This window comes from Macaca thibetana, chromosome 6, assembly GCF_024542745.1.
Source record: "Macaca thibetana thibetana isolate TM-01 chromosome 6, ASM2454274v1, whole genome shotgun sequence".
Lineage (NCBI taxonomy): Eukaryota > Metazoa > Chordata > Mammalia > Primates > Cercopithecidae > Macaca > Macaca thibetana.
Window position 1 is genome coordinate 35652816 of NC_065583.1, and position 27062 is coordinate 35679877.

At 41.4% G+C, this 27062-nt stretch overlaps 2 protein-coding genes and 1 pseudogene across 3 annotated transcripts in view; 1 reads left to right on the forward strand and 2 right to left on the reverse strand.

The window, feature by feature from the left end:
• Positions 1–27062, forward strand: part of PRELID2 (PRELI domain containing 2) — a 1077378-nt gene that overhangs the window by 834953 nt on the left and 215363 nt on the right. The window lies entirely within an intron of this gene.
• SH3RF2 (SH3 domain containing ring finger 2) overlaps positions 1–27062 on the reverse strand; it is a 132663-nt gene that overhangs the window by 62824 nt on the left and 42777 nt on the right. For both annotated transcript variants that reach the window (XM_050794002.1, XM_050794003.1), the window contains exon 3: positions 655–924. In XM_050794002.1, the coding sequence (XP_050649959.1) occupies positions 655–924 (270 nt within the window). The remainder of the gene's footprint in view (positions 1–654; positions 925–27062) is intronic.
• Positions 3000–3856, reverse strand: LOC126956794 (MICOS complex subunit MIC27-like; annotated as a pseudogene).

The following is a 27062-nucleotide window of genomic DNA, read 5'->3' on the forward strand; positions in this document are numbered from 1 at the left end:
AGAAGAATTAGGTAACCATAACTTGGTCACAAGAATACCCTTACACATACGTAATAAAGAGGTAGAGGCTGTAGTTTTACATAGCATGTTATCAAATTGTTTGTAATTTTCTGTCCATGTATCTGTTCTTCCTATTACTCTGTGAGGACAGCAGAGACTCTGACTTATTCACGTCCTATTCCCAGGGCCTGCAAGGAGTAAGTGCTCAAAAGTGATAGAATGATAGAATGAATAAATCAAATGTGTTATTCAAGCTGTTGACAGTGATTGTATCTATATAGTGGTATAATATTTTCCTTATTTTGCTTATCTGTATTTTCAAATGTTTCTACAATGGTTTCAGGATAAATGAATGAATGAATGAGTGAATACTTTTGTAATTACAATAAAAAAGGCTTACAGACTTCTATCACTTATTTGTAGATTTCTCTAGAGATTTCACTTGCATGTAGTCTGAATTGTACACACATATTACATATAGCTGCACCACATATATATATATATATAATTTATGGACAAAATGTATTTTATGAATAAAATAATAAATAATAATATATTTAAAATACAATTTTTAAAAATCAGCAAATATTAAACAAGCAACTCTGGTTCTGCTATGTGGTCCCAGGTGACTCTAGGATTCACCCAGAATCCTACCTTGAGGAAGGTCAGGCAATCCTGGTTCTCACTCTTGTCCTTGCCTCGTAGGTCGAAGTTGTAGAGGGCCCTGCAGAGCGGGGGTGGCTGGGGCAACTGCTTGATGACTTCCACGGAGCTGGCTGGGAAGATCCCGCTGATGCCATTGATTTCCCCCTGGTACCAATTCTCATCAAGCTGTCTCCGGAGAAGGATGACATCTCCCTTATTAAACCTTAGGTCACCAGGATTTTGCCCTCTGTAGTTGCATAAGGCCTTTGCTCGAGGTACCTGCAATGGCACAGACCAATAAGATATGTACTTAGCTGAGAGTCTGGAGGAACCGAAAATACAAACATTCTTCCTTTTATTGTACTTTGCTTTAACATGCTTTGCAAATATTGGGTTTTTTTATAAATCAAAGGTTTATGGCAACCTGTGTTGAGTAGGTCTATCAGCGCCATTTTTCCAACACCCTGTGCTCACTTTGTGTCTCTGTGTCACATTCTGGTAACTGTTACTAACTTTAAATATTTTAAACATTTTCATTATTATTATGTCTGCTATGGTGATCTGTAATCAGTGATCTTTGATGTTGCTCTCGTAATGTCTGGAGGGGCGCCACAAACTGTGCCCGTACAAGACAGCAAACTTCATCGATAAATGTTTGTGTTCTGACTGCTGCAGCAGCTGGTCATTCTCCCATCTCTCTCTCCTCTTCTTCGGCCTCCCTATTCTCTAAGACACAACGATATTAAAATGAGGCCAATTAATGACCCTACAACTGCCTACAAATTTTCAAGTGAAAGGAAGAGTTTCACATCTCTCACTTTAAATCAAAAGCTAGAAATGATTAATCTTAGGGAGGAAGGCACGACTAAAGCCGAGATAAGCTAAAAGCTAGGCCTCTTGTGACAAACAGCCAAGTTGCGAATGCAAAAGAAAAGTTCGTGAAGGAAATTAGAAGTGCTACCGCAGTGAATTCATAAATGAAAAGTAAGTGAAACAGCCTTATTGCTGATATGAAGGAAGTTTGACTGGTCTGTGTAGAAGATCAAATCAGCCACAACAGACCCTCAAGCCAAAGCCTAATCCAGATCAAGATCCTAACTTCCTTTAATTCTGTGAAGGCTGAGAGAGATGAGGAAGCTGCAGGAAACAAGTTTGAAGCTGGCAGAGACAGTCTGAGGTTTGAGAAAAGAAGCTCTCTGTAACATAAAAATGCAAGGTGAAGCGGCAAGCCATCAATATTGAGTCAAGACCCACTGCCAGAAAGAAGACTACAACTTGCTGAAGACTCAGAACATCATTAACTTTTTTTAGTAATAAAGTATTTTAAATTAAGTTAGATATATTGTTATTTAGGCATAATGCTATTGCACACTTAATAGACTACAGCATAGTGTAAACACAACTTTTTTTTTTTTTTTTTTTGAGACAGAGTCTTGCTCTGTCGCCAGACTGGAGTCCAGTTGCACGACCTCGGCTCACTGCAACGTCCACCTCCCAGGTTCAAGCGATTCTCCTGCCTCAGCTTCCTGAGTAGCTAGGATTACAGTCGCACATCACCATGCACAGCTAATTTTTGTATTTTTAGTAGAGACAGGGTTTCACCATGTTGGCCAGGATGGTCTCCATCTCCTGACCTCATGACCTGCCTGCCTTGGCCTCCCAAAGTGCTGGGATTACAGGTGTGAGCCACCATGCCTGGCCAAATACAACTTTTATATGCACTGAGAAATTAAAAAAAATTGTTTGACTTGTTTTATTATGGTATTAGCTTTATTGTGGTGGTCTGGAACTGAATCTACACTTTCTCTGGGGCATACCTGCATAATATTTTTTTTCCCCATAAAACATGGATATTTTATTCCAGCTCTAGGAAATCAGCAAAAAAAAAAAAAAAAAAAAAAAAAAAAAAAAAAAAACACGGAGGGAAACACATCTTTCCACACACCATTCTAATTTAACTGACATTAATTTGGGAAAGCTGGAGCAGAAATATATGTTTATATGTATATATATGTATGTCTTTATATATACATACATGCATTTACAGATTTTGGTCTCACTGGAGTTCATGTCTTTTTTTTTTTTTAAATAAATACCCCTAAAGGTCATTGAATTCAAGCTAATACGTCTACCTATGTCTCCTCATCAATCATTTAATATTGTTTGCATTGCATTCACAGTTTGTGTGTTAACCACTTATGTAATTTATCAAATTGCACATTTGGAGAGGTAAGGGAAAAACTTGGTTTAAGTAATACTCTATGTATCAATTACCCATTACATGATTTTTTTCATCATTATTTGCAACCTCACACATCTGTAGTTTTCTACGTAGTCTCTCTATGCAGTCTACTTCAGCTTCCAGTGCTGTACTTATCTATATCTTCTGGGTGGGACCACCCACAATCCATGAACTTGGGGTCAGGCATGAATTGTGTAGCACCTGAGTTGGATTCTGATTTGGTCTTTGCTTCTAAGCTGAGTTCTGTTGGCAAGGGCACTGCGTGTTTCAAGACGTGAGTTGTTTTTGCAGGTACTTCTATTTCAGCGGAGGATCCTAGCTTAGTTTTTTTTCTTTAGGTTTAGGGAGTGACTCGTTTTTGCTGCTTTTGTCCACAATGATTTAACTGCTCCAAAAATGTGCTGGTTTGTAGCATATACCTTTTCCCCTGTTACCTTAGCAATTATTACTGACCAAACTGGGTAGCAAACAGTTGCTCATAAAGTAGTCAGTCCCAGAGGATAAGTAATTTTCTTACACTTAGAACCTTTTCTCGCTGAAACCAAGCCCACCAATCCTGAAACCGTAATAACTCCCATTTTTGGAAGAAAATCTTGAGGAGGATTCTTCAGATAGACATGAGCATCTTTTCCAAATTCTACTGTATCAATTATCCCATTTTTCCCAAAGACATAAACACCCTTGCACCAGCCAGTATAATGACCAGTTGCAGTGCAGATGGAAGCAAAGCCCATTTGTAAATGACCAGGCTGCTCTTCAACATATTTAGACTGGAGCGGTGGTGCAGTATATATGGGGACTTGCTCTGGTATCACTAGCTGCTTTTTGGATTCCTCTGCTTTGGCTGCATGTACACTTACAGATGCATGTATCAGACCTGCAGGCATGATTGTCAGTTTTCCCATCTACTAGCAGAGTGAAAATCTGAAACACTGACAATGGTAAATGTTGGGGAGAACGAGGAGCAACGGGAAGTCTCATTCATTGAGTGATGAAATAATCTGCACAACAAATGCCCGTGATACGAGTTTACCTGTATAACAAACCTTCACATGTACACCTGAACCCTGATGACCACCATGTCTATGACCCTTTCAGCCAAGGTTTTCAGATGACACCTGCATAATATTAATAACTAATTACTGAGCACTTCCTATGTGCTAAGTGTGTATGTGGGCCATCTCATTTAATCTATGTAGTCCTTGGAGATAGACACTCATTATCCCCATTTATAAGATAGGGTGACAGAGACACAGAGTGGTTTATTAACTTGCATAAGATGACACAGCTGGGAAATGGCAGATATGGGGCATGAACTCAGACTACCTGATGCTAGAACCCTTTTTCTTAATCACTATGCAAGGCACAGGGTCGTGAACTTGACTCTACATCTATGAGAGGGGAGTCAGTGACTCTTTCTGGATCTGAATACTGATTTTGAATTCTGGCTCCACTTCTTTCCATTTGTGTAATCATGGCCAAGTTACTTAATCTTTCTTAAACTGTATTCATTTATAAAATGAGCATTTGGATCATTAGGAAGCTCAGCTGAGACAAAGAAACAATTAGTCAGAGATCAATCGTCAGTTTTTAAAAAAAATCAGCTCAAGCATAATCATTTGTCAAATCAGTTGTCTAAATAATTATTTCAGTCAAATTCATTTTTACTAATTGAACTTGTTTTTTTCACATAGAAATGGCCTCACTCCAGTCTTGCTTGAAGTCTGCTTGGCAAACTGCAAGTTCTAACAGATTAAGAGGAAGTGCTTCAGTCACCTAGTGTCGTGTTTTATTTTGTGCTTTTCCAAGCAGTGGGATTATGTAATCACCTCTCATTGTAGCAGTCTTGCTATTTATAATCTTGCTATTCATGCAATGGGGTATAGAGAGGCATTAATTTAGGTCTTCATAGATCTCCTGAATCCACAATGTTCATTTGAAAAAAAAATTCCGAGCAGCTTAGTGGTAGAGATAAGACCTGACAATACTTCACTGATGGAATGGTGGAGGTGCCCTTTTCTGCTGGTCCCGGGATACAGTAAGGAGACCCCAGGGATGAGAAAACCACAGGAACACAGCTCATCCCCAGGAAACTGGTGGACAAATGAGCAAAGATGTATGTACTAGGGGGCTTAACATAATGCTGTGGAATAAACAGGGAACTGGTTGAATAAATTATTATATACCCATACCCATACAATGAAAAACTTTGCAGTCATTAAAATTGATGTTTTTTTATAATTAATAACATTGAGCATTACTGATAATATACCATTAAGTGTAACAGAAGAGGTTAAGAACAATTATGTAGACTAGATTTTCATTATAAATACACATGTATATTTTTACCTAGGGAAAATGTTAGATGACTATAGGCTAATATTTTAGAAGTGGTTATCTCTAAATGGTGAGATTTTTGAATGTTGAAAAAAACACTTCTTTTCCTAAATGCTTAGCTGTGTTCTCTAACTTTTCTATAATAATTGTATTGCTTATTAAAATTGGACAGTTAGAAAATGAATGAAGTTGGTGGATGAGAGGTAAAAGGTATAAGAGGAATTTAGAAAGAAAGTAAGCCAAGCTGAGTAGGATAAGCAAACTATGCAACTACCTTTTTTGGGGAAGGTGTTCCCTACCTGATAAATAAGCAGGTAAAAGCTGGATGAGAATGGATTTCTGGGGAATGACCCAAATCTGTTAGACTCCTAGGGTTGGGTACATGAGGGAACAATAATTGTTCCTCCATGTTTCTTCCTCTCAGTTTTCCATTGCAATATCACATTTTTCTGGGTACATGACTACCTGGAATATTGGTCACATTTTCAGCCTTTCTGGTGATTAACTCCAGGCCAGTGTGGGAGTAAGCAACCTTTAGGAAGTGTCCTTCCTGAGTTTTCTTTTCCTCTCCTCCATCTTGCTATGTGGAACGCAGACATGATCCCTAGAGCTCTAGCTGCTATCTTGAATATTGAGGATGAGGGCCACACCTAACAGGAGGGAAGAAGCCTGGGTTTCAGAGCTGCCACACCCATCCTGGATTACTTCACATCCAGACTTTTGTCTGAGAGCTAAATAAACTTCCACCTTGCTGAATGAATTGTGAGGCTTTATTATTATTATTATTTATGGGAAAAAAAACAGAAAAGAGAAAAGGAAAGAAAGGAAGAATGAAAAGATAAATAAGAAAATATCTAAGCCCCTTTGGATTTGCATGATGATAATATTAATAGCTAACCTTTACTGAGTGCTTCTTTCTTGCGCCAGATTCTTTGCTAAGCGCTCTAATTCTCTTTGCTAAGCACTCTCTAATTCTCACAACAACTTTTGAGGTGTGTATTATTTCAAATGTCAATTTTTAGATTAAAAAACTGGGGATCAGAGAATGATATGGTTTGGTTGTGTCCCCACCCAAATCTCATCTTGAATTCCCACATGTTTGGAAGGGGCCCGGTGGGAGATAATTGAATCATAGGGGCAAGTCTTTCCTGTGCTGTTCTCATGATTGTGAATAAGTCCCATGAGATCTGATGGGTTTATCAAGGGTTTCTGCTTTTGTTTCTTCCTCATTTTCTCTTGCTGCTGCCACGTAAGAATTGCCTTTCACCTCCTGCCATGATTCTGAGGCCTCCCCATTCATGTGGAACTGTAAGTCCAATTAAACCTTCTTTTCTTCCCAGTCTCAGGCATGTCTTTATCAGTAACATGAAAATGGACTAATACAGTAAATCGGTACCAGTAGAGTGGGGTGTTGCTGAAAAGATACTTGAAAATATGGAAGCAACTTTGGAACTGGGTATCAGGCAGAGGTTGGAAAAATTTGGAGGGCTAGAAGAAGACAGGAAAATGTGGGAAAGTTTGGAACTTCCTAGAGACTTGTTGAATGACTTTGACAAACATGCTGATAGTGATACGAACAATAAGGTCCAGGCTGAGGTGATCTCAGATGGAGATGAGAAATTTGTTGGAAACTGGAGCAAATGTGACTCTTGTTATGTTTTAGCAAAGAGACTGGCAGCATTTTGCACCTGCCCTAGAGATTTGTGGAACTTTGAACTTGAGAGAGATGATTTAGGGTATCTGGTGGAAGAAATTTCTAAGCAGCAAAGCATTCAAGATGTGACTTGGGTGCTGTTAAAGGCATTCAGTTTTATAAGGGAAGCTGAGCATAAAAGTTTGGAAAATTTGCAGTCTGACAATGTGATAGAAAAGAAAATCTCATTTTCTGAGGAGAAATTCAAGTCCACTGCAGGCTGCAGATATTTTCATAAGTAATGAGCTGAGTGTTAATTCCCAAGACGATGGGGAAAATGTCTCCAGGGCATGTCAGAGGTCTTCATGGCAGCCCCTCCCATCACAGGCCTGGAGGCCTAGGAGGAAAAAGTGGTTTCATGGGCCAGGCCCAGGGTCCCCCTGCTATGTTCAGCCTAGGGACTTGGTGTCCTGTGTCCCAGCTGCTCCAGCTGTGACTGAAAGGGGCCAATATGGAGCTCGGGCTATGGCTTCAGAGGGTGCAAGCCTCAAGCCTTGGCAGCTTCCACTTGGTGTTGATCCTACAAGTACACAGAAGTCAAGAACTGAGGTTTGGGAACCTCGCCTAGATTTCAGAAGATGTATGGAAACGCCTAGATGCCCAGGCAGAATTTTGCTGCAGGGGTGGGGCTCTCATGGAGAACCTCTGCTAGGGCAGTGCAGAAGGAAAATGTAGGGTCAGAGCCCCTACACAGAGTCCCTACTGGGACACTGCCTAGTGGAGCTGTGAGCAGATGGCCACTGTCCTCCAGACCCCAGAATGGTAGATCTACTGACAGCTTGCACTGTGTGCCTGGAAAAGCTGCAGACACCCAACACCAGCTTGTGAAAAGCAGCTGGGAGGAGGGCTGTACCCAAGCTGCCCAAGACCATGGGAACCTACCTCTTGCATTAGTGTGATCTGGATGTGAGACACGGAGTCAAAGGAGATAATTTTGGAAACTTTAAGATTTGACTGCCTTGCTTGATTTCAGACTTGCATGGGGCCTGTAGCTCCTTTGTTCTGGCCAATTTCTCCCATTTGAAATGACTGTATTCACCCAATACCTGTACCCCCACTGTATCTAGGAAGTTAATAACCTGCTTTTGATTTTACAGGCTCATAGGTGAAAGGGATTTGCCTTGTCTTGGATGAAACTTTGAACTATGGACTTTTGAGTTAATGCTGAAATGAGTTAAGACTTTGGGGGACTGTTGTGAAGACACGATTGGTTTTGAAATGTGAGGCCGTGAGATACGGGAGTGACCAGGGGCAGAACGATATGATTTGGCTGTGTCCCCTCCCAGATCTCATCTTGAATTCCCACATATTGTGGGAGGGACCCAGTGGGAGGTAACCGAATTATGGGGGCAAGTCTTTCCCATGCTGTTCTTATGATAGTGAATAAGTCTCATGAGATCTGATGGTTTTACAAAGAGGAGTTCCCCTGCACAAGCTCTCTCTGCCTGCTGTCATCCATGTAAGACATGACTTGCTCCTCCTTGCCTTCTGCCATGATTGTGGGGCTTCACTAGCCACATGGAACTGTAAGTCTAATTAAACCTTTTTCTTTTGTAAATTGCCCAGTCTTGGGTATGCCTTTATCAGCAGCATGAAAATGGACTAATACAAAAAATTTAAAAGTTGCCCAAGTTCACAAGTTAGAAAATAATGAATTTAGGATTTGAACTCAGTATCCCGAAGCCAAGCCTACAATTCTTTTTCTTTTTTTGAGACAGGGTCTCACTTTGTCACACAGGCTGGAGTGCAGTGTTATGGTCTTTGCCTCTGTAGCCTCAACCTCCCAGGTTAAGTGATCTTCCTGCCTCAGCCCTACAAGTAGCTGTGACTACAGGTGTGTACCACCACGCCTGGCTAATTTTTTTTTTGTATTTTTTGCAGAGACGGGGTTTCACCATGTTGTTCAGGCTGGTCTCAAACTCCTAAGCTCAAGTGATCCACCCTCCTCAGCCTCCCAAAGTGCTAGGATTCTAGGCATGAGGCATTGCGCCAGGCCTGTTTCTTAAAATATAATCTGTGGTTTCCCTGTATGAGAATCTGGGAGGTGTTAAAAATGCGAATGCCTTGATCCCACCCCTGACTGATTTGATCAGAATCTCTTGGAGTGGGATTCAAGTAGCTGCATTTTTATCAAGCTCCCCCACCAAGTTTGATGCTACTGAAGGTCTAAGCTATATCTTATTCTAACTCAAATGGGGGCAATGAATGGAGTTTTGACATAGGCTTTGTAAATTGCTAGCTTGCTTTCTTTCTTTTATTTTTTCTGAAAGATATTTGCCATGCAAGTAGCTTGCATATTTTAATGACTTACTGAGAGAATATATTAAACTAAAATTGCACAAAATGCTCAAATTGCTTTGAAGATGCCTAAACCTTGAAACCCTAAAATAGTACTAATTGCCTATTTTCATCTTTTCTCCATCTCCCCTCAACATAAATAAATATTGTGGGAATGAATTATATATAGATTCTATTTTTAACAAGAAGACCCTCTTTCTTCTTTCTCTCCATTTTGGATAATCCCTCCTCTGGTAGTCTCATTTCTATGTTCATACTCACAGAAAACATTGGCTTCCATAGTGCAAAGCAGGGCAGAGGGAAGCAGGAAGGGGTGGAGCGAGGGGAAGAGAGAGGGAGAGAGTGAATGACTCTGAAGAGGAAAGGAAATTAACATTTATTGGGGTTCTGCCAGGCCACAGACATTTTTCTTACATTATTGCACTACTGCACTTTCCATGTATTATTTCATTCATATGCTCTCAAAACCCTATGAAGTAGGTGGTATTACCCTATTTTATGATGAGGAAACAGAAGTTCTGAGATGGGAAATGTCACCAAACAAGGTCACGCAGCCAGTGTATGGCAGATCCAAGATTGGCTGAGGCACATTTGACCTGAAAGCCTGGGTGCTTTTAACCATTCTCATTGTCTGCCATCCAGCTGAAGTCACCTAGCATGTTTTTCCATCATAAAACTCATTTGGGGCTCTGTTTTGTAATCAAAATCTGAATTGAATGTGAATGCAATTTGCTTGCTGCTGGCTGTAATAGCATGAATTATTGAACTCTAGAGCTCTCACATAAAAGTTAAGCACCTGAAGAGACTCAGCTGGTTGATTCTGATCAGTCCCCCACTGCTCTCTCCAGGGAAAAAGATTCCAAGTTCCACATCAGCTCTCACCTGTTGTATTGTTGGCAATAGCTTTTCTCACCCATCATTGTTTTCTGTCCCTATAGATGCAGGGGCGAGAAGGCACAGGGATAAAGTTTGTGTGGAGATCTCACAGTCAGGTCATCACCAAACTCTTTTTCCTTGTGTATACCTAAAAGGCTTTCCTTTTCTGATATTAAAAAAGCTCAAGACTCTACGCTCCTGTAATTCGCCTATTCATTTGTCTCCTCAGTAGAGTCTGGAAGCCACAAGAGGCATGATTTTGATAGAAAGATAATGCATAGGCTTCAGAGACAAGAGCTTGCAGACACTTTAGTAATAAAATTATGTTATTGCTTTGCCAAGCATCCCCTTCTGTAAGGAACCACCTGTTCTCTCTTTACTTTCTGATGGGCAGGTTATTCACCCTGGCCACATCATACACACAAGGGTACGTGGGCCAGGCTGGCCCGTTAGAATATCCCAAACCCTCAGCACAGTGACGAGGCATGTACCTCAATCAGGGATAATTAGTATTTTTCTCTGAGATTTGATATATAGATACTGAGAAATAATCTCTATTGCTTTTGAATTATGAGCGTTCAAGTTGTGGACCTTGGACCACCAGTGCAATATGGTGTAGTTCAACGTTGGCTATAATATTGGTGATATTTCCCAACCAGTAGATGCGCTTTCCTGAAAGAAGCTGTAGAAGGCAACAGAACTAGATATAGCAAGCTAGATAGGTAACTAGATAGCTAGAGCCCTGACAATAAAATTTGAACTCCTAGGTTAAATGGTGCCTGAAGGTTATTCAGTTAGAAGAGCTCTCCAATTGTCTATATCCCCAATTTACTGTTGATTACTTAAACTACTTGGAGTTATTTTTTGACACTTGAAACTGGACCAGTCCTAACTAGTATATATTTGAAACACAGAAACAACAAACTTCATAACAATGTAATATCCCAATAGCAAAATTCAGAAATAGCAGGAGGTTCAGCTGCCAGTGAGTCCTGACTTTATTTCCAATTTTAAAAATAAAGGGAGGTATAGGCTGATAACAGGATAAGAGAAAAGGAATGCAAGGGGAGCAGAATCACCACAGTGACACATACAAGGGAAAGAGCAGAGCTGAGATGAGAACTCAACCTGCTACAGTGTAACGAGCTCTTTGACACACCCTGGAAATGCTTCCCACCAATTTAGAAAGGTTGACCTGGTTTTCTACTCCTCGCATCAGGTGGGACCAACATCAATATGCTGAGCTAATGGCTTATCAATGGTTTACTTCCCTGAGTTGGTCATAAGATTGCCCATCACTGGAGAATGGAGCCCAAAACCAACACCATCCTGGCCTTTGACCCAAGTTATCTATCATTTCCCAGGTTAAGTTCTCTGCTGCTGGAGAATTCAGGATTTGTATCTGAAGCATCTCTGCTTCTCTATCTTTGAACACTGTACACAAGTAGGTGTTTAAGAAATGCTTGGTGAATGAATGAATGAATGAGTGAATTACTCTGAAAACCTTCAAGAATTACTGTTCTCAGATACATAGAATGCATGCAAGGTTCATACATATGGCTGATAATAATTACTCAAGTGCAGATCTATTGGATGAGCTAGGGAAAAGAAGGATTGTTTTCATCATATTTTCTAAACACCCCCCAATTTTAATGATTTGGTGTTATACACACACACACAAAGGTTAAATACTCAAATAAAGTTAGGCGTCACTGAATCAGCAAAGTCACACAGGTTTCTTTGCTGACTCGCTTTTCAGAAGTTTTATTTTGTGAATGTGATTTGCATAATTGCATCTGGGGCACTTTGCAGGAAGAGCCCACGTGTCTTGGGAATGCTGGACAAGGGAAATGTAACTTCCCCGTGAGTTCACACTACGGATGAGGTAAGGGGTCAAAAATTGTACTGTAACCTAACTTTGTAGTTGCTGCTTAACCAACGAAGCCACCCTTCCTCCCTCACTCATAGTGATAATCTTTCTGGAGCAGATTTGTTGGGGGAAATGGAGCAATTAGTAACTAGAAAGTGGTGGTTAGCCCTTGTGTATGTTTTCTCTTCTCTGGTGAGGAGGGAGACACTATGCAAACCCCAGTGCTCACCCAACAGGAGGATCAGATCCACCTGGCCTTGGCAGATCCCAGATGATCCACTGCTGGGGTGCTTGAGATCAGCAGAAAGCTCACGGTGATCTTACCAAGTGGAAATCCCTAAATCCGACATTCAGATTTGAGACCAGTTTTAGAAGAAACTCTGCATGAGTTTTTTTTTTTTTTTTTTTTCATAGAAAATTTTACTTCAGGAGAGGTACTAGGATGCAATAGTTAGGAACACATATGTTAGAATCACGTGGGATGTTGGTTTGCATTCTGGCTTTTGTAAATTTGGCCAAATCATTTAGCATCCCTGATCCTTAGTTTGGATCATCCAAAAATTGGGGCTAATACTATTATTTCCCTGTGCAGCAAACTCAGCGAGTCTGGGTTATCCAAACCCTGCATATGCTGACAAAAGTTTTGGCTCTTGCCTGGGAGATAACCTCTAAGTCCTTAGAATATTTTGGCTGATCAGAGAGACTTTGTCTACCTGGAGGCCTTGGGTCACATGAGATAGTCTAAGCTAACAATGTGATTTATGGTGGGGGGCTTTGGGCCAAACAGTAGAAGTTTGACCTCTGGAGGGGCTGGAGACTGAGGGCAGCCACGTGGGTGGTCTGAAATGGTAAACGTCATCAAACAATGAAATCTCCAGTAAAATCCTGGACAGCAAGTCTCTGGTTAAAAGAAATGCTGTCTGCATGACTCCACAGGGAGAGGACAACTGGAAGCTTTAAGGAAGCTCCTGGACTCTGCCCTAATGTGCCTTTTTCCATTGCTGACTTTAACTTATATTCTTGAACTGGAATAAACCATAACCATGAGTATAATGGCTTTGCTGAGTTCTGTGAGCCCTTCTAGTGAATCACTGAAAGTGAAGGTGGTCTTGGGACCCCTGAGCACACTTCCTCATGGCTTTGGAGACGATTAATGTGATAAACAATGTAGAGTACTTAGTGGAATGCCTGGAAAAGAATAAGTGCTCGATAAATAAGGATGCTTAGGAGAGATGGGTAATAGGCCTGCTGTGATAGCTTCTGGTCTGACTTCCCAGCTCTATTCGTCATTCATTCCTTTTTTGCTTTCAACAAACATTTTTGAGTGCCAACCATGCCAGGTATGTTCAAGACCCTTTATGGAGCTTACAGTCTAGTTGGGGAAACAAAGATCAGAGTTATAAACACACAAATAAATATATAATTACAGGCTGGAGTAAATGCTATGAAGGAAAAGAATGATGTTATGACCTCAAGGGAGGTCAGAGACTCGAGGGATGGGAAGGAACCCAATGTAGGGAAGATTCTCTTTATTAGCTGCTTATTTGTATTTGAAATTCTATTATGTTGTGTGACTTTTGTTACGTTGTTTCTCTATTTATTTTAGTGTTTTCTCCATTGTATGTTCTCACTGATATGTGGGAGCTAAGCTATGAGGATGCAAACGCATAAGAATGATACAATAGACTTTGGGGGCTTCGGGGAAAGGGTGCGAGGGATAAAATACCTCAAATAAGATGCAGTATATATTGCTCGGGTGATGGGTGCACCAAAATCTCACAAATCATCACTAAAGAACTTATTCATGTAACCAAACACCACCTGTACCTCCAATAACTTATGGAAAAAAGTTAAAAAAAAGAAAAATATTTTACTGTTTTCTCATTCCTGGACTATATTAGCAAGTGTCTCTCTCTTTCTCTCCCCTCAGTCTTTTGCTGTGGCCTCTCTTCTTCCAGTCTTTGGTAGAATGCTAAGACATTATAGGCTCAATTTTTCTTCTTTACCTAACTCCTGCCACTTTGAGTCTGTGGGTATGACATCCCTTCCTTCCTCCTTCAAGCAAATATTAATCAAACACTCAGAATATGCCAGCCTTTATCTCTTGGTCCCTCCTCCATCAGTTCCAGGGGTTCTGCAGCAGGGAAAAGGGAAGGAAGCAGGAGTTTATACCACATGGGCAGAGAAAGAGCTGCTTATAGTCAGCAGTGCCTTTTCAGGGCTGCCATTGGCATATTTTCCTTTTTCCCTCCAAACATTTCCCTGAGATTTCTTTGGGGTGATCTCATTTCCCTGTCCTAGGAGGTAATCCAAGATATGTCTAGAGCCATATCCCTGGCTCCAAACCTAAGCTGGTTCTCAATAAATAGCCTGGGACTGTTTTTGAAATGGGCTAGATGCCAATGCCCAGAGCTGTTCAATGGGATAGGACTGAACTCCCCAAGGAAGTAAAACATTTCCCTCACCATCTCTTCTCCACCAGGGCACAGGGCACCTGTGGAGAAGGGCAAGGGGTACGTGGGAGCCTGAAGGATGAGGAAAAGCGCCATCTCATTCGGCCTGGGAGGCAATTCTGCCCTCTTTCATTATCCCCCTTTCCAGAATGAGCTTTTCTAATAGGTGTGGCACGTGGTGGGTGAGTCTTTTTCCATATGGTTTGAGAAACTGAGCCAAATACACCATGCAGAGTGAGAAAAAGTGAGTCAAACAACCCTCCCACCACTACTTCTCCCCTGGCTTAGAGGAAAAGCAAAGCTCTGGTTGCTCTACCCCGGCTTTCTCCTCTGAGAGGTTTTTGGAGCTGAAGGAGGAATGACTAATGACGTGGAGCTTCTCCTAATGCGACCAGCTGGCCTGGGGGCTGGAGGTGGTCCCTGAACGTGATTCACAACTTATACACTGTGTCCTTGAGTGAGGCACTGAACCTCTCTGGGCCTGTTTCTTCAACTGCAGAGTGAAGATGAGTTTTACCATTCTTCTCAACTCTAAAGATAACAGACATTTATTTATTTATTTATTTGAGACAAGTCTTGCTCTGTTGCCCAGGCTGGAGTGCAGCAGTGCAATCATGGCTCACTGAAACCTCAAACTCCTGCGCTCAAGAGATCCTCCTGCCTCAGCCTCCAAAGTAGCCAGGACTACAGGCACATGCCGCCATGCCCAGCTAATTTTTATTTTTGTTTTGTAGAGATGGGGTCTTGCTATATTGCTCAGGCTGGTCTCAAATGCCTGGGCTCCCTCTTCAGCCTCCCAAAGTAGTGGGATTATAGGCATGAGCTACTGTACCAGACCCAGAGCTTTTTAAAGGTGAATTATGAAAGCTCCAGGAGTATCTTTGAAATACATCAGAAATAAAGGTGACAGGTGAGATGAAATCAAATTGCCAAAATGGTAATAACTGTTGAAACTTTAGTCATGGGTTGAAGGCAGTTCATTACATTCTCTGCTTTTCATTATTCTGTAGAGTTGATTATTCTCTCCACTTTCGTGTATGTGGTCCTCCTCAAAACTGCTAGTGAGGTAAATGTGCCACAGCCTGATAGGCTGTTGTGTGAGGAATGAAGTGACTGTAAATACTCCCAGGCCCTTGGGGAAAATGACCTGGAAGAGAAGATCTGAAGGGGCTGGGCTTGTCCTCAATTGTCAAAAAGTTACATCTTGATTTCAAGTAGTTTACTTCTTAATTAATCTCCATCTTTTAAGATTTACATGTTTGTATGTGTGCATATTTACACTTATTTGCAGTTTAATTTTGTGATACCAAAGGAAAAAGCCTAGCATGACCCTTGTTGGGGACCACAAGCCCTGGGAAGTTGAACTTCTTCCCTCTCAGTTCAGTGGTCCATGAAGCCAAGACTTTTTTCTTTTTTGAGACAGGGTCTTGCTCTGTTGTCCAGGATGGAATGAAGTGGTGTGAACATGGCTCACTGAAGCCTGGTCCTCCTGGGCTCAAGTGATCCTCCCACCTCAGCCTCCCAAATAGCTGGGACTATAGGCATGTGACAACATGTTCAGCTAATTTTTTAATTTTTTGGAGAGACAGGGTCTTTCTATGTTGCCCAGGCTGGTCTTGAGCTCCTGGGCTCAAGCCATCTTCCCGCCTCTGCCTCCTAAAGTGCTGGGATTACAGGCATGAGCCACCATGCCAAATCTTGGCTGAAGCCAAGATTTTTAATCACCAAGACTTTCTGCAAATCTGAAGTTTGCCTCTTTCAAATCAAAATTCAGAGCATTCTTCTCATTTATACCAAGTGAAATAGACATGACCTTGGAGAAGAAGTGCCCTGCCTGCCTATAGAGCTGAACTTCAGGGAAGGAGCAAGTGACTGTGCATCAGAGGCATGCTAAAGACTCACACACCGTTTGTCCACTGGACATAAGGTCATTTCTTTCAACAAAAAGTCTGAACTTAGGAAAACCTCCTGAAAGTCTCCAAGAAATGGAAAAGATCACTGATGGGTAAGTTATAGAAGTTATTTGCAATCATTTTTCACTCTGAGATAGAGCCGAAAGTCTTCCTTAGGAATATGAGATATGGCAGAATATATGACAGTTTTCTTTTCCATAAGGTTATATCTACATAGGTGCCAATATCTTTGGCATTGTTCGCTGAGTCTTTTGCATCTTTATCTTCAGAAAACCTTTCCTGTCTCCTTCCCCAAAGGCTGGGTTGGGTCTCCCTTTTTTGTGAGCCATTGCACCCTATACTTCCCCTATCATAACACTCAACACCCTGCATTGCAACTGCTGTTTTACTTGTCTGTTTGCACACCAGATTGTGAGCTCTGTAGCAGCAAGCCTTTTGACTTATTCATCTTTATACTCCCTACTTCCACTCATTCATTCAACAAAAAAGTACTGAGTGCCTACAATAAATGAGACAGACACAATATCTGCCTTTATGGGACTTACATTGTAGTAGCATCTAGTAAGCACTCATTTATTTGTTAAACAAACAAATGGATGAGTAAATCAATAAATGAATATTAAATCACACTATACCAGTTAAATCCAACCCAAACTTTGGTATTTAGTCAACGCTACTCTTAACAAAAGAACTCCAACATACCCAACTAGTTATTTCCCCAAGATTGGGGAGTATCCAAGCACGCTAGCCAAAGATAAATATAGTATTTTTCTGGGCCATCCTTTAAAAAGGCTCCATTATTTAAAACATGCCTTGAGCTATATCTACATCCCAGTTTTTCCAGTGGGTACTTGCCTTGGAGACTCTCGCTTGTTGAAGACTTTTTCTTTCCCACATGCCCTCTGCACTGCGTGTATAATCGCCACTGCAGGCAACCATGATGAGCGACAAAAAGTGCCAGCTGGCAGCTCCAGCAAAGGGAACAGGAGAGAGCAAGGAGGTATCTTTTTCTGCCTATTCAGAACATTGAAACTCAATTTATCGCTGGCCTCATGAGCCAAAGAAAGTAGCTCTCAGCAGCTGTTGATCTGAGAGGCTCCAATCTCATTTCCATGAGCTGGGTGTCATTGACACTCATCTGGCTTGTCTGGGAATGAATTGGCATGAAGGAGTCTTCCTCTTTTCATCCCTGAGGCTTTGGGTGGGCCTGTTACAAATGGCAGAAAGAGTTATATGGTCACTCTTTGAAAATCATGCCAAAGACTTTCTTGTTTTTGTTGTGAGTGGACGTTCCTTAATAACTGCTGCCCTGGGGTTCTACTCTTCTCATTGCTTTCACCCTCACTCAATAAAAAGTGGTAAGTGAGCTCTCAAAAAAAAAAAAAAAAAAAAAAAAAAAGGCTCTAGTTTGTAGCATTTGCCAATTTTCTGGTATAAATACTCCTATTTTGGCTACCAACAGACATTGCTGAATGTGAAGTTGGGAAGAGATGTGCCCTATTGCCTCCTAAGAGCTGGTAGAAGCTGGCTCCAAAACACCACTACCTAGCTCTCTAATTCACACTTGTTCCAGAGTGAAAGATTGCTTCTGGCTAGCACCATTGCCTTTCTACAACTGGGATTTTAGGATACAGTGTATTCTTTTGCATCTGCTATGTCACTGGGCTCTAATCATGACATTGTGGGGTATTATGCCTATTTGGTGGATCTAGAATTCTTAAGATCTATTCTAGATCTTAAGAATATTCTTTCTACACTCCACCCTCTCCCTCTCCTCCCCAATCGCCACTTATCTTTTAGATCTCAGCTTAAATATCGCATTCCCGAATGTCCATGTCAGGGTCAGGTTTCCATGTGCTTTTTTGATGCTCTCACACGCTCTCATGGTGGAATTTGACCAGTGGTGTTGAAGTGGCTTGCTTATTTATCTGCCTCCTTCACCGACTGTAAACTTTGTGAGGACAGAAACTTCTACCCAGCCCACCACTAATCTCAGTGCCTAGTGCAGTGTCTGGCCCAATAAGTATTGTGAGAAGGAATGAATCCATGAATGATGGTCTTAATTTCAAAATTTCCAAATATGTCCTACCTGAACCCCCAAATACCAATTTCTTCATAGATTGGTTAAGGTTTTCAAGAATGAGGGGAGGCTCCTGCTAGAATGCATGGTCAGCCAGACTTCTCTGTGGGCTGGGTGCAGGTGTTCGCCTCCTCTCTCTTGTCATGGATCCTCGGCTTTACAAAGTGTCACAGAAGCAAGCTGAGAAACCTGTTTGGTGTGCTATGAAATGTACTCATTACGTGCATGCCAAGACAAAGATATAGTCAGGAAGAAGCCTCCAGAAGCACCTGCACCTTGATGAGAGGATCAATGTTTATGAATATCCTGGAACCAGCATGTCCTATAATCATTGCAAGACTGAGCCTTACGGATTAGCATGGATTCCCTCCACTTTCCTCCTAGGAGGCTAGGAAAGGGTCGGGCTGCTTTGGATGCTGCGGAGCTGCTGACCTTTTGTCACCACAGAATGTCATACATACCTGAGGCACTCATGCAAATACTTAATCATCTTCTGTAAATACAGCCACTGCCACTTAAAACAGGCAGAAGTAGAGTCTGCCACACATTAGTTACTTCCCTTACATTACGTAAGCCTGCAATACAGACAAGTAATGCAGACTTCAGGGTGTTCAGCTTTGTTCTCAAGCGCATATGAGAAAAAAATAATTTAACAATTTATCAGAGGATTCCATGATGCCTCCAGAAGCACTGCTGTTCAATAAGACTATCTGCCATGGTGGAAATGTGCTATTCTATGTTCTTCAATACAGCGGCCACTGCCTGTCTGTGGTTATTGAACATGTGCCATGTGCTAGTGTGACTGAGGAATGGAATTTCAAATTCTATTTATTTTTAATTATTTAAATTTGAAGAGCTGCATGTGGCTAGTGGCTACCGTGTTAGACAGCATAGTTCAAGATCTAACTATCACTTTCAAGAAACACAGAGACTGATGAACATGTGAAATAACAACACAGGGATGCAATAGGAAAAATTCAGAAAGTGGGAAACTACAAGGCAAATGACCCAATCTCTCTAATAAACTGCATGGGAAAAAGCAAGAGGAGGTATGTGTATGGGGGAACCTAGAGCTTAAGAGATTTAGGAAGTTTATCAGCCAGCTGCAATGTGTGGACCTTGCTGAATCCTGATTCAAACAAACCATCAAAAAATTATGAGACCGTCTGGGTGCAGTGGCTCATGCCTGCAATTCCAGTACTTTGGGAGGCTGAGGTGGGAGGATCACTTAAGCCTAGGAATTCAAGACCAGCCTGGGCAACATGGTGAGACCCTGTCTCTACAAAAAATAGCCAAAAAAATTAGCTGGGTGTGGTGGAGGTTGCAGTGTTAGCTACTTGGGAGGCTGAGGTGGGAGGATCACCTGAGCTCAGGAAGCTGAGGCTGCAGTGAGCCATGATCATGCCACTGCACTCCAGCCTGGGTGACAAAGCGAGACCCTGTCTCAAAAAAAGAAAAAAGAAAAAAAATCATGAAGCCATTGAGGAAATTTGGACACTGACTGCATATGTGAAGACATCAAGAAATTTTTAGATGTGATAATAGTGTTGAGGTTATGCTAAAAAATAGAATCTTCATCTTTTAGAGGCAGCTCCTGACATATTTACCAATGAAAGAGTATGATGTGTGGGCTTTGCCTCAGTTTCATCCAGTAGCGGGAGGAAGTGAATGGGATATAGATGCATTACGATTGACCTTATGTTGATAATTGTGGAGGCTGGGTGATAGGTACATAAGCATTCATTATTATTATTTTCTCTATTTTTATATTTAGAAATATTTATAAGAAGTTTGAACAATCAAATCATCAGAATAATCCTAATGTTGGTGTGACAGTATGGGCAAAAAGCACCTTCCTTGAATACTGGGAGCTTAAAATTTCACAGTGAGGAGTAACTGGGTACATTGGTCAAGATTTACATTATGTGTTTTCTTTGACTTACAAATCCTAAAAATCCTAGTTTTAGGAATTTCTCCCATAGACATATGCTAGAATCTATGTAAAAGATCGTGGAGTGCAGGATCATTTATAATAGTGAAGAATTAGAAATAGCCTAAGTGTCCTTCTGTCGTGGATTATATAAATGATAGCAAGTAACTACTGTGGAATGCTAAGCAGCTTTAGCGAGAATGAGATAGACTGGTGTGGACTGTCATGAGAAAGATTCATGATCTAGTCTCAGGTTTAAAAGAAAAGCAAGTTGCAAAAAAATATGTACACTCTGATCCGATACAAAATACATATGTGTATGTGTACACAAAGATAAAGCCTGGAAAAACATACACCTAATTGATCTGGGGAGGGGAGGAGTTTACAACTGCCTCGTTACCTGTGGGTGTCAATTAGCTTCAACTTTTGTCACTTGTTACTATGAATAATCAACAGCTGGTCCTCCCATCAGGCACCCTTGCCCTTTCTCCTAGAAGAAAATGAATGTGTCTTCTGGGACAGAGAGGTTTCATCCAACACACACTGTTCATCCCTACTTCCAAAGTAGGGCACGTTTCAGAAGTTTATCTTATGATAATAGCTCCCAATTACTGAGTGTTGACCCGTGCTGAGTATTGGGCTAATGTCCCTGTCGCCTTAGAGGCTCTGGAGTAAATTCAGATTCTCCCACTTGCCACTGTGTCACTTTGGACCAGTTACTTCAGCTCAACTTCCTCATGTATAAAATGGAAGGAATATCATTACCTATTGTATGGTTTTGAGAAGTCAGTGAATAATACATACTAAGTGCTTGGTGGATAGATATAAATACTCAATAAAAGTCCACTATCATTTTCTCACTTCAACCTTCCAACAATTCCCTAAGAGGTAAACACTATTATTCATCCATGTGACAGATGAAGAAACTGAGTCTTAGAGACAGTGGTGTGCTGGAGCCAGCTTCCATGGGCTTGTGAAAGCCAATTGTTAAATTTTCACAAGTTTTTGGAGTTGGCTGACATCAGGTTGGTAGTTTGAAAGTAGCCATGGGGGGCGGAGCAAGATGGCCGAATAGGAGCAGCTCCAGTCTCCAACTCCCAGCGCCAGCGACACAGAAGACCGGTGATTTCTGCATTTTCAACTGAGGTACTGGGTTCATCTCACTGGGGAGTGCCGGACGATCGGTGCTGGTCAGCTGCTGCAGCCCGACCAGCCAGAGCTGAAGCAGGGCGAGGCATTGCCTCACCTGGGAAGCGCAAGGGGGAAGGGAGCCCCTTTTCCTAGCCAGGGGAACTGAGACACACAACACCTGGAAAATCGGGTAACTCCCACCCCAATACTGCGCATTAAGCAAACAGGCACACCAGGAGATCATATCCCACACCTGGCCGGGAGGGTCCCACACCACGGAGCCTCCCTCATTGCTAGCGCAGCAGTCTGTGATCTACCGGCAAGGCAGCAGCGAGGCTGGGGGAGGGGCGCCCGCCATTGCTGAGGCTTAAGTAGGTAAACAAAGCTGCTGGGAAGCTCGAACTGGGTGGAGCTCACAGCAGCTCAAGGAAACCTGCCTGTCTCTGTAGACTCCACCTCTGGGGACAGGGCACAGTAAACTAAACAAACACAGCAGACACCTCTGCAGACGCAAACGACTCTGTCTGACAGCTTTGAAGAGAGCAGTGGATCTCCCAACACGGAGGTTGAGATCTGAGAAGGGACAGACTCCCTGCTCAAGTGGGTCCCTGACCCCTGAGTAGCCTAACTGGGAGACATCCCCCACTAGGGGCAGTCTGACACCCCACACCTCACAGGGAGGAGTACACCCCTGAGAGGAAGCTTCCAAAGCAAGAATCAGACAGGTACACTCGCTGTTCAGAAATATTCTATCTTCTGCAGCCTCTGCTGCTGATACCCAGGCAAACAGGGTCTGGAGTGGACCTCAAGCAATCTCCAACAGACCTACAGCTGAGGGTCCTGACTGTTAGAAGGAAAACTATCAAACAGGAAGGACACCTACACCAAAACCCCATCAGTACATCACCATCATCAAAGACCAGAGGCAGATAAAACCACAAAGATGGGGAAAAAGCAGGGCAGAAAAGCTGGAAATTCAAAAAATAAAAGCGCATCTTCCCCGGCAAAGGAGCGCAGCTCATCGCCAGCAACGGATCAAAGCTGGACGGAGAATGACTTTGACGAGATGAGAGAAGAAGGCTTCAGTCCATCAAATTTCTCAGAGCTAAAGGAGGAATTACGTACCCAGCGCAAAGAAACTAAAAATCTTGAAAAAAAAGTGGAAGAATTGATGGCTAGAGTAATTAATGCAGAGAAGGTCCTAAACGAAATGAAAGAGATGAAAACCATGACACGAGAAATACGTGACAAATGCACAAGCTTCAGTAACTGACTCGATCAACTGGAAGAAAGAGTATCAGCGATTGAGGATCAAATGAATGAAATGAAGCGAGAAGAGAAACCAAAAGAAAAAAGAAGAAAAAGAAATGAACAAAGCCTGCAAGAAGTATGGGATTATGTAAAAAGACCAAATCTACATCTGATTGGGGTGCCTGAAAGTGAGGGGGAAAATGGAACCAAGTTGGAAAACACTCTTCAGGATATCATCCAGGAGAACTTCCCCAACCTAGTAGGGCAGGCCAACATTCAAATCCAGGAAATACAGAGAACGCCACAAAGATACTCCTCGAGAAGAGCAACTCCAAGACACATAATTGCCAGATTCACCAAAGTTGAAATGAAGGAAAAAATCTTAAGGGCAGCCAGAGAGAAAGGTCGGGTTACCCACAAAGGGAAGCCCATCAGACTAACAGCAGATCTCTCAGCAGAAACTCTACAAGCCAGAAGAGAGTGGGGGCCAATATTCAACATTCTGAAAGAAAAGAATTTTCAACCCAGAATTTCATATCCAGGCAAACTAAGTTTCATAAGTGAAGGAGAAATAAAATCCTTTACAGATAAGCAAATGCTTAGAGATTTTGTCACCACTAGGCCTGCCTTACAAGAGACCCTGAAGGAAGCACTCAACATGGAAAGGAACAACCGGTACCAGCCATTGCAAAAACATGCCAAAATGTAAAGACCATTGAGGCTAGGAAGAAACTGCATCAACTAACGAGCAAAATAACCAGTTAATATCATAATGGCAGGATCAAGTTCACACATAACAATCTTAACCTTAAACGTAAATGGACTAAATGCTCCAATTAAAAGACACAGACTGGCAAACTGGATAAAGAGTCAAGACCCATCAGTCTGCTGTATTCAGGAGACCCATCTCACACGCAGAGACATACATAGGCTCAAAATAAAGGGATGGAGGAAGATTTACCAAGCAAATGGAGAACAAAAAAAAGCAGGGGTTGCAATACTAGTCTCTGATAAAACAGACTTTAAACCATCAAAGATCAAAAGAGACAAAGAAGGCCATTACATAATGGTAAAGGGATCAATTCAACAGGAAGAGCTAACTATCCTAAATATATATGCACCCAATACAGGAGCACCCAGATTCATAAAGCAAGTCCTTAGAGACTTACAAAGAGACTTAGACTCCCATACAATAATAATGGGAGACTTCAACACTCCACTGTCAACATTAGACAGATCAACGAGACAGAAAGTTAACAAGGATATCCAGGAATTGAACTCATCTCTGCAGCAAGCAGACCTAATAGACATCTATAGAACTCTCCACCCCAAATCAACAGAATATACATTCTTCTCAGCACCACATCATACTTACTCCAAAATTGACCACGTAATTGGAAGTAAAGCACTCCTCAGCAAATGTACAAGAACAGAAATTATAACAAACTGTCTCTCAGACCACAGTGCAATCAAACTAGAACTCAGGACTAAGAAACTCACTCAAAACCGCTCAACTACATGGAAACTGAACAACCTGCTCCTGAATGACTACTGGGTACATAACGAAATGAAGGCAGAAATAAAGATGTTCTTTGAAACCAATGAGAACAAAGATACAACATACCAGAATCTCTGGGACACATTTAAAGCAGTGTGTAGAGGGAAATTTATAGCACTAAATGCCCACAAGAGAAAGCAGGAAAGATCTAAAATTGACACTCTAACATCGCAATTAAAAGAACTAGAGAAGCAAGAGCAAACACATTCGAAAGCTAGCAGAAGGCAAGAAATAACTAAGATCAGAGCAGAACTGAAGGAGATAGAGACACAAAAAACCCTCCAAAAAATCAATGAATCCAGGAGTTGGTTTTTTGAAAAGATCAACAAAATTGACAGACCACTAGCCAGACTAATAAAGAAGAAAAGAGAGAAGAATCAAATCGACGCAATTAAAAATGATCAAGGGGATATCACCACCGACCCCACAGAAATACAAACTACCATCAGAGAATACTATAAACACCTCTACGCAAATAAACTGGAAAATCTAGAAGAAATGGATAATTTCCTGGACACTTACACTCTTCCAAGACTAAACCAGGAAGAAGTTGAATCCCTGAATAGACCAATAGCAGGCTCTGAAATTGAGGCAACAATTAATAGCCTACCAACCAAAAAAAGTCCAGGACCAGATGGATTCACAGCTGAATTCTACCAGAGGTACAAGGAGGAGTTGGTACCATTCCTTCTGAAACTATTCCAATCAATAGAAAAAGAGGGAATCCTCCCTAACTCATTTTATGAGGCCAACATCATCCTGATACCAAAGCCTGGCAGAGACACAACAAAAAAAGAGAATTTTAGACCAATATCCCTGATGAACATCGATGCAAAAATCCTCAATAAAATACTGGCAAACCGGATTCAGCAACACATCAAAAAGCTTATCCACCATGATCAAGTGGGCTTCATCCCTGGGATGCAAGGCTGGTTCAACATTCGCAAATCAATAAACATAATCCAGCATATAAACAGAACCAAAGACAAGAACCACATGATTATCTCAATAGATGCAGAAAAGGCTTTTGACAAAATTCAACAGCCCTTCATGCTAAAAACGCTCAATAAATTCGGTATTGATGGAACGTACCTCAAAATAATAAGAGCTATTTATGACAAACCCACAGCCAATATCATACTGAATGGGCAAAAACTGGAAAAATTCCCTTTGAAAACTGGCACAAGACAGGGATGCCCTCTCTCACCACTCCTATTCAACATAGTGTTGGAAGTTCTGGCTAGGGCAATCAGGCAAGAGAAAGAAATCAAGGGTATTCAGTTAGGAAAAGAAGAAGTCAAATTGTCCCTGTTTGCAGATGACATGATTGTATATTTAGAAAACCCCATTGTCTCAGCCCAAAATCTCCTTAAGCTGATAAGCAACTTCAGCAAAATCTCAGGATACAAAATTAATGTGCAAAAATCACAAGCATTCTTATACACCAGTAACAGACAAACAGAGAGCCAAATCAGGAATGAACTTCCATTCACAATTGCTTCAAAGAGAATAAAATACCTAGGAATCCAACTTCCAAGGGATGTAAAGGACCTCTTCAAGGAGAACTACAAACCACTGCTCAGTGAAATAAAAGAGGACACAAACAAATGGAAGAACATACCATGCTCATGGATAGGAAGAATCAATATCGTGAAAATGGCCATACTGCCCAAGGTAATTTATAGATTCAATGCCATCCCCATCAAGCTACCAATGAGTTTCTTCACAGAATTGGAAAAAACTACTTTAAAGTTCATATGGAACCAAAAAAGAGCCCACATCTCCAAGACAATCCTAAGTCAAAAGAACAAAGCTGGAGGCATCACGCTACCTGACTTCAAACTATACTACAAGGCTACAGTAACCAAAACAGCATGGTACTGGTACCAAAACAGAGATATAGACCAATGGAACAGAACAGAGTCCTCAGAAATAATACCACACATCTACAGCCATTTGATCTTTGACAAACCTGAGAGAAACAAGAAATGGGGAAAGGATTCCCTATTTAATAAATGGTGCTGGGAAAATTGGCTAGCCATAAGTAGAAAGCTGAAACTGGATCTTTTCCTTACTCCTTATACGAAAATTAATTCAAGATGGATTAGAGACTTAAATGTTAGACCTAATACCATAAAAATCCTAGAGGAAAACCTAGGTAGTACCATTCAGGACATAGGCATGGGCAAAGATTTCATGTCTAAAACACCAAAAGCAACGGCAGCAAAAGCCAAAATTGACAAATGGGATCTCATTAAACTAAAGAGCTTCTGCACAGCAAAAGACTACCATCAGAGTGAACAGGCAACCTACAGAACGGGAGAAAATTTTTGCAATCTACTCATCTGACAAAGGGCTAATATCCAGAACCTACAAAGAACTCAAACAAATTTACAAGAAAAAAACAAACAACCCCATCAAAAAGTGGGCAAAGGATATGAACAGACATTTCTCAAAAGAAGACATTCATACAGCCAACAGACACATGAAAAAATGCTCATCATCATTGGCCATCAGAGAAATGCAAATCAAAACCACAATGAGATACCATCTCACACCAGTTAGAATGGCAATCATTAAAAAGTCAGGAAACAACAGGTGCTGGAGAGGATGTGGAGAAATAGGAACACTTTTACACTGTTGTTGGGATTGTAAACTAGTTCAACCATTATGGAAAACAGTATGGCGATTCCTCAAGGATCTAGAACTAGATGTACCATATGACCCAGCCATCCCATTACTGGGTATATACCCAGAGGATTATAAATTATGCTGCTATAAAGAC